Source organism: Apaloderma vittatum, unplaced genomic scaffold (assembly GCF_000703405.1).
Source record: "Apaloderma vittatum isolate BGI_N311 unplaced genomic scaffold, ASM70340v1 scaffold7384, whole genome shotgun sequence".
Lineage (NCBI taxonomy): Eukaryota > Metazoa > Chordata > Aves > Trogoniformes > Trogonidae > Apaloderma > Apaloderma vittatum.
In genome coordinates this window covers 55189-63070 of record NW_009712036.1, presented here as the reverse complement: position 1 = coordinate 63070, position 7882 = coordinate 55189, and the positions used below count along the sequence as shown (strand labels likewise).

At 50.5% G+C, this 7882-nt stretch overlaps 1 protein-coding gene across 1 annotated transcript in view; it reads right to left on the bottom strand.

Annotated features, from left to right (window-relative positions):
* Positions 1-4457: 4457 nt before the first annotated feature.
* Positions 4458-7882, bottom strand: part of MICU1 (mitochondrial calcium uptake 1) — a gene marked incomplete at its 5' end in the record, with an annotated part of 56882 nt that continues 53457 nt past the window's right edge. Inside the window, 2 exons of the mRNA XM_009867839.1 lie at positions 4458-4618; positions 6453-6542. Coding sequence (XP_009866141.1) covers positions 4458-4618; positions 6453-6542 — 251 coding nt within the window. The remainder of the gene's footprint in view (positions 4619-6452; positions 6543-7882) is intronic.

The following is a 7882-nucleotide window of genomic DNA, read 5'->3' as shown; positions in this document are numbered from 1 at the left end:
TCTTTGGGGTCGTGTCTGAAATCTCTCTCGCTGTCATCCTCATTGTCACTAGTTCGCGGATCACAGGCCTGTCTGTCTGTCCATCCATCCGTCCCACGCGCGGGTGCCTCTGCCGCCATCCCCTATCCGTCCACATTCATCTTCCCCTCCCTTTTTGGCTGAGGTATGTGTGTGGGAAGGTTCTCCTTGTTTTTCAGACCGGGGAGCAAAGGCAAGCCCATGGTCCGTGTCGTGCTGGCAGCGTCCGTCTCTTGCTCCGCAATCTGTTTCCATATTTATATGTCCAGGGGATGGGCCTGGTGGCGTCCTCTAAAAACCACATCTGTTTATTCTGTAAACTAAAAGAACTGTAAATAAAGTTTAGCATTCCTATTGTAACAAATTAATTTTTATGCAATAAATTATATTTCCTAGTCTAATAAAAAAAAAAGAAACAATCTGCTCATTCCTCTCACATTCATCGCTCATTAGTTCCTGCTGGGTTGAGTGTCTGCAGGGATTCGGGTCTGGCTCAAGCAGCCTGGGAATCCCCCTGAGCATCCCTCCAGCCTGGTTTTGGGGTCGGGTGCCGCAGGTGGACCAGCATGAGGATGGTTCCACCAAAGTCCCTCAGGGAGGTGAGCTGTACAAATTGATTTATGGGTTGGTTTGGGCTTGCATGGGCAGTTACCGGGTGGGGGGCTTGTGCTACAACCGTGTCTCAGGAATTTCATTTCCTTCCCCAGGGAAGCAAAGCCCGAAGGGTTTGAGGTGAAGGTCCCAGGGTGAGGTTTTGTCCTGCTGTCCCTCCTCGAGGACTCGTCAGCATTGGGTAAATGATTGGGCTTGGTGATCTTGAAGGACTTTTCCAGTCCAGATGGTTCTGGGCCACTCACGCAGCTGGTGAGGACAAGGTGCCACCAGGAGATGGCACCGTTGTCCGTGCTCTGGGCAGGCATGGGGCGGGAAAGAAATGGGGAGAAAAATCACTGTCCTGTCACCGCAGCAATAACAACATAAAATAATGACAATGCAGAGATGCAAACCCCTCCCAGCTGGGGTTTCCAGCTCCAAATAGGCTGATGAGGCAGACACCTTCTCAGAAGTTGTAATGGTTGGACTTGATCTTCAAGGTCTTCTCAAGTCTGTGATTCTAACTTAACTTTTCCTTGCATCTCAATTCATTCTGTGTCAGTCTTGCCTCGTGGCTTTCACTGGGCAGCTTTTGCAGTAACCCATCTTTCCAAGGGCCCAAATTCGTGGATAGCTTTGACCAACTGGTGCCCACTTTCTTCTGTTGAAGCACCTGAGTTTGAAAATTCCCCTTGTGATTAAGCTGGCCCAAACCTCTGCAGTGGATGTACTGAATTCTGTCCCCGTGACAGGTTCTGAAGTGATTGCTGTGCAATCACTAGGTGCTGATGGATTTATTTTGCTGGAGAGAGGATGCCTGGCAGCACCGGAGCAGCCCACGTCAGGTTCTCTTGACTTCTCCGTTGCATGTTTAGGAAATCTCCTTTGGGTCAGTCCTGCTGGATTTTACAATTTGCTCGCCATGAGATGCAAACCGTACTGAGGGCTGGAGGGAGCTATTCTGTAAACCCAGCTTTGAGCGCTGGGGTGTCCCAAAAAATCTGTTCCTAACCCATGGCAGTGGCTAACCCGTGGCAGAGGGGGGGTTCTGCGTTGCAGAGGATCTTTTGAGCGTGTGTAATAGTGACTCGAGGGACTGTCACAGCTTCGGTTAAGTGTGGGCTGGCTTTGTTCCCCCTGCTGAGCTGTCACGGTCCCCTGTGCTGATGTGATTTGAGGCTCTTCTCCAGCAGTGGGTTTTTTGACATGATGGATGGCAGCAGGTCAGAAATATCAGGCAAAATCCCCCTGAGCTGATGGGTTACTGTCTTGGGTAGGCTGTGCCCATCTCCTCAGGTGCTTTCCCAGCCTGTCACGTCAACGTGGATCAAAATCCCGAGGAGAAACGTCTGGAGAGAAACCCACGTGCTCCTCTAAAGCCTTTCCGTTTCAGCACATCGCCGGTGGGTCGGTTGCGTGCTTCTGCTTGTTTTGCTCGCAAAAGAGGAAAACCAAAAGAGAAACAGAGCGTGCATGTGTCTCGGGCTATTCTGACATCTAGGTGGCCAAGGCTATCTGATCTGCTCTTCTGGAAGGCTCAGAGAGACCAGAGATGGCTGGCCTGGGCTCCCACGCCAGCTTGCGCGTGCACTGGTCTGCTGGGAGATGAGCTATATGGGTTTGTCTGCATTTGTCCTGCAAGCAGCTGTATGTGGCAAAAATCTAGACTGGACCATCTTGGGGCCTTCTGCACAGAAAGAAAAAAAAAAAGGAGAGTGTTTTGCTTTGATGGAGAAAGGCTGGGTATACGAGCAATGGAGGAAAAAGCAAAGAGGACGAAGAGGACACCTAGGTTGGTTATAATTACCTTAGACAAGGAAAGCTAAAGGTAAACAGCTGGGAACAGGAAAACAAAAGATATAAAACTCCATTTGTGCCAACAAATTAGCCAAGTGTGCAGAAAAGCCGGGGCCACACCTGATTAGTATTTTCCTGTGGGGCCACCCTTGTGCCCAGGAGCCAAACCCATCTTTGGGGAAGGATAAAAAGGGAAGGGGAGGGTGTGTTCACAAGGACATGTGGTGATAGGCTGTGGGGCGTTGGTTTTAAACTGGAGCAGAGTAGATTTAGATTAGGAATTAAGAATTTCTTCACTGTGAGGCTGGTGAGACACTGGGACAGGTTGCCCAGAGAAGCTGTGGATGCTCCATCCCTGGGAGTGCCCAAGGCCAGGCTGGACGGGGCTTGGAGCAACCTGATGGGAGGTGTCCCTGCCCGTGGCAAGGGCTTGGAACGAGATGGTCATCAAGGTCCCTTCCAACCCAACCCGTTCTGTGACTCTGTGACCGTGTCAAAGGCCTTACAGAAGTCCAGAGAGATGACATCCCTCGTTCTACCACTGAGGTAGTCACTCCATCGTAGAAAACCATCAGGCTGCTCAGGCAGGACTTGTCCACACTAAAGCCGTGCTGGCTGCCTTCAGTCACCTCCCTGTCCGCCAGCCCTTCACAGTCCCGTGGTGCCCTCAAGGTGAGTGTAAACGGACGGTTTGGAGGCAACTGAGGACGTGACTGGGCAATTCCCCTTACGGGGGCACTGCAGGAAGCGAAGCGGGGGCTCTGGCCAGGACCCTGCCTCCTGGAGATGATGCTCCTCGTCCCTCCCTTAGCAGAGCTGCTAGGAGGACTGGTTCCATGGTGACCCAGCTTCTAGGACAGCTGGTTCCATGGTGACCCCAGGCACAGAGGTGAGGCTCACGGGTCAATATTCTCCTTTCTAGCCTTTTTAAAAATGGGTTTGAGGGATTCTGTCCTAGCAGGGATGCAACAGGCTGCTGCTTCTTTCAAAAGAGAGGATTTCCAGACAGGTGATGGTTCCGTGGAGGCTCCCTGTGGGATTGGAGGGAGCGGGCAGGACAGGCAGCGAGAACAACCCTCCATGGGGGTAGGAGGGGCAAAATCTGCACCCCAGCACCCTTGCTGTGGCAGCATAGGGATCAATGCCTAAAGTGAGCACGCCACCAGCATGCAAACTGCAGGAGAGGAGAGGAACTGCAGGATTCATATCCTGTGCAAAAACATTCTAGAATAAGAGTTTTATTCACCTTTTTTTCTCCTTCCAAAACACCTCACCTCTGGTGACTCGCCACCAGCCTTTGGCAAAGACCTCAAGCAAGAGATGAGCCACGAGCCATGTTGCTGTGAGCAACATCTTTACACAATAATTTACAGAGAGGACAGCACTCGGCAAATAAATTTTTACAGCCTGTTCCCGTTACAGAACGGCAATTCTCCATTTAAAAAAAATACCTGGATACTGCCTGCAGCAGCTTGCTTATGCAAGGCTGGACGGGCAGCAGACCCAGTCACTCCACTATTTTTAACTGCTCTTACAGCAAAGGCTCACGCAGCCCCTCTGGGGGTGCACCCAGCCCCTTGGACCACCCAACAGTCTGGGAGAGCACGGAGCATTTGGCTGACTGAAATCCTGGAATTCTCTCGGCACCCAGCTGCTCCAGCCTTTGCTCCCACCGCTATGATCTATTCAGGTATCCCACGGCTTCTTTCTTAGGAGCAATCTCAGAATTAAAATAAACCCCATACCCTTTTGTGATACATTAAAGTGATTTGGGTGCAGCCCCACCAGCTTTGCAGGCAGGGCGCATCACAAAGCGGAGGTGACAGCAATAAGAAAAGTCCTTTTTTCCTGAGACAAAGGAATACGAAGGGGCCGGCAGCAAGCAGAAGCTGCAAATACAACAGGCTTTGATTTCTAACTCTGATTTACAAAAATCTCCTGTTATCAACATCTGGGCTCGCCAGAGCCTGGTGCCACACCCGCAGCAGCAGCGGTGACGGTGGTGGTGGGGTTCAGAGAGGGAAGCCGGGCGCTCCTTCCCCACCCCGCTAAGGTTTGGGCACGGTGAAGTCCCACGCGGTCTCCTGGGCGCATTTCCACATGGCCCGCATGAGTCGCGTGAAGCCCATGTCCTTGGGCTTCTCCAGGCCTCTCATAAGGCGCTGCTTCATGATGGCCACAAACTCCTTGTTGCTCAGCTCACCGTTCCCTGTGAGATGAATAGTAAATGAAAAAAAAAATATTAGAAACACTAAAACCCACCAACGACCTCCTCCCTGCATGCGCCGAGTTTAAAGGGCAGCAGCCACAAGGGATGTTTCTTGCAGAGACCAAAATCACGCTTGGGTTCAACCTCCCAAAATATCCAGCTGAGCACACTGCCCTGGCCTTGAAGACAGAAAAGCAATCCCAAGCAAATGCCCAGGCACCCACAGGAAACTCTCTACTGTAAAGTGATTTAGGAAATAACGGGTAACCGAGCGCAGATTTTTCTTAACCAGAAGATTCATTATTCCAGTGAGGTTACTGAGAATTATGTCAACTAAATTTATGCTGAAAACAAGATTAAAGCAAACTAGGGCACATTTTATTTCATAGTTTCTTAAGCGCCAATAAATGAGAACCTCTGGGATTTTTTTTATTGAAAGGTGCTGGCTGATCGGAGGGGACAGCAGCAAACCTGACACAACCGACCCGGTGCCTGTTTTGCTCCCCTGCCTGCGCCTCAGAGCTGACAGCACAGATTTTAGCTTCTGGGGAGCAGCAAGGAAAGCAATCCCAACTCTGGGCACAGAACAGATCTGAAGGGCATCAGTCCTCATGAAACAAACGTGCCAGCGGCTCCCCAAGATCAAAGGAGAGAGAATCTCTCCGACTGATACAGGGAACCACATCATTGTATTTCATAAACGAGTTTCTTCATTCGAGAGCTTGTTTTTCTGCCTCACATCCGCGTGCAAATCTGGGCAGCAAAATTCCAGCAAACTGTCAACGGGTGAGGAAAATTCCCTCTGGTGCTGCAGGTTTTTGATGCATGTGTGGTAATGACTACAAACACCAATGAAGTGAAAGCACAAACATTAAAAGAAAAAAGAAAAAAAAAAGAGGTCTGTGCCTGCTTTTCCATTTGCTTCCTTCCTTACAGAGACTCCTCTGGCAAGCAGTCTTCCCCCCAAAGATCTCCTATCAAAATATTTAACAGATTCTCCTATGGGAGGACGCGAACAGAGAAATTCGGCTGCGCTTCAGTTCACTCTATAATCTGGCTGGAGGATCACATCAGAAAGTGGCACTGAAGCACAGAGAAAAATAAAACAAGGCATGCAACCTTAGAAAGGCGCAGAGAAGCAGGTGGGGCTGAAACCAAGAGGGACAGCAAGGAATAAATTAATTAAAGGTATGTTTTTAATCTTTGTATTTCTATCAGAAAGCAAACAACTGCGAATTAACACAACGCTACTGCTGCTCAGAGCTGCCAGATCCCGGGGACTGGGCTGGAGAAGCAGGGGTGCCAGCAAGGTCTCTGATTTTGGCTTGACAGTTATGGGCAACTGCAGATTTTTGCTGCTTTCCAGGTCTGATTTTTTTTTTCCTGGTCTGACCCGCTGCCATCATCCCCCGGTGGCAAAACCCTCCAACAATTCTTATTAAATCGACCCGGGACTGCTTCAGTGTGGCAACAAGCTACCCCAAAGCACTCGCAGGCCAGCAAAGCGTTGAGCTTCCCAGCGGGGCACAGAGCTGCCATTAATTAATTCAGCTGATACTCATCCAGGATTTTGGAGATAACAAAGCACCAGATCGGCTCATTTCCAACACTGGAGCACAACAGCTCGTTTTGCTGAACAAAACAGAGTTTGGCAGGGAGGGGGGATGCTCCTCCTAGAAGGGCAGGAGCATCACAACAGACCCACGGCCAAAGAGAGGACGGTGGCAAGAAGAGCCATGGCCAAGGCAAGTTTTTTCCCCTGTGTTTCCTCACCCGGATTGACTCTGGCCTGGCCTAGCCAAGAGGAACAGGGCAGGGTTGGGTTGTGACTCACCATCGCAGTCGAAGAGGGCGAACACCACGTCGCACACGTGGTCGGAGAGCTCCACCTTGGCCACCGTCCTGGCCACCTGCTGCATCGTCACTGCAACGGAAGGAGGGGACGAGGTTAGCGAGGGGTCGTTGCCTGCCGGCTGCAGAGGAACCTCATTCCTCCACAGAAAATCGCCTTTGTGAAAACACGTCACGTTCTAAGAGGCTCGAAATAAGCTTCGTCCCCGGCCCGTTTAACACGTGCCTCAAACCCAGGCTCCTCAAACCCTTTGCCCTCCTCCTGCAGCACCACACGGGGTGTGGAGAGGCTGCTGGTGAGCACCGAAGTGCTGATACCTGCGTGTTCAAGAGAAACATTAAAAACACCGGGACGAGACGGTTTTTTCTCCCGCTTTGGTTACAAAATCGGAGGAAGCATCAGCACCACAGCAAATCCCAGGTGGGAAACTTCTCCCGACAGGCTCGATCAGCCAGGCAGCTCCTTCTGACAGATGACACTCCACGAACCAACCATTCCAAAAGGCTGGGGATAATAAAAACTGGTTTTCTGATTAAACAACCCAGGGCCAATATCTGTGGGGCGAACTTATCCGCCCTCTCCCCGTGACAGGGAGACAAGGTTAACCTTGCAATAAAATAAGGAGTTGCCATGAATTATTTCGCTTTTTGCCCCCAGCCCCAGCCTGGCAGCCTGAGCTCAACTGCAAAGAAGCAAGCAGTCCTTTCATTCGCGCCTCTAAGAAAAGAGCAATCTGCGGAGCCATCGATCTGGCAGGGTTAGGCAGTAGAATTTTCTGCATCAAGGAGAAAAAAAACTCAAAACACTTCACTGGGCTGGTTTTACTGTTTCCCTAGATGTATTCATGTGCATCTGGCTGCCCTACTGTCTCCTTCTGATGGCTACTAATCGAAGGAAGGAGGGAGAGGTAAGAGTAGCTCAGTTGTCAGGGCTGAAACACCTTCCTCCTTTCCAGACCCATGGTGAAACGGAAGGGCTCTGCATGAACGCAAGCGTATTTTAAGTTAAATGGATTCCCTAGGAAGCCTGACCCAAGGCAACGCCGGCCGGAGAGACTTTGTGCCGAGCCCGCTGCAACTGGGACGAACGGCTGTGGGCCCTTCACGAATTTTGAAGCTATGGGTCAGGATCAACCCCGTATCTGGATAAAGTGTTTCCGATAGGATTTCTTTTTTTTGTGCGTGTTCACATTATTCCTTCCTTCCACCCCATTTCTGCTCCCCTGAGTGAGGTTTGGGGCTTTTGGGGAGGAATCCACAGCCACCGAGTGGTTTCCCCCTACAAAATCCCTCCTTTTACTAGATAATGCAGGAGAAAACTTAAATGAAGCAGAAGGTGGATTAAAATACGTATATAACTTCAAGCAGGTACCTGCTGTTTCCCCGTAATTATCCTTTTTGAGTGCAAACCCT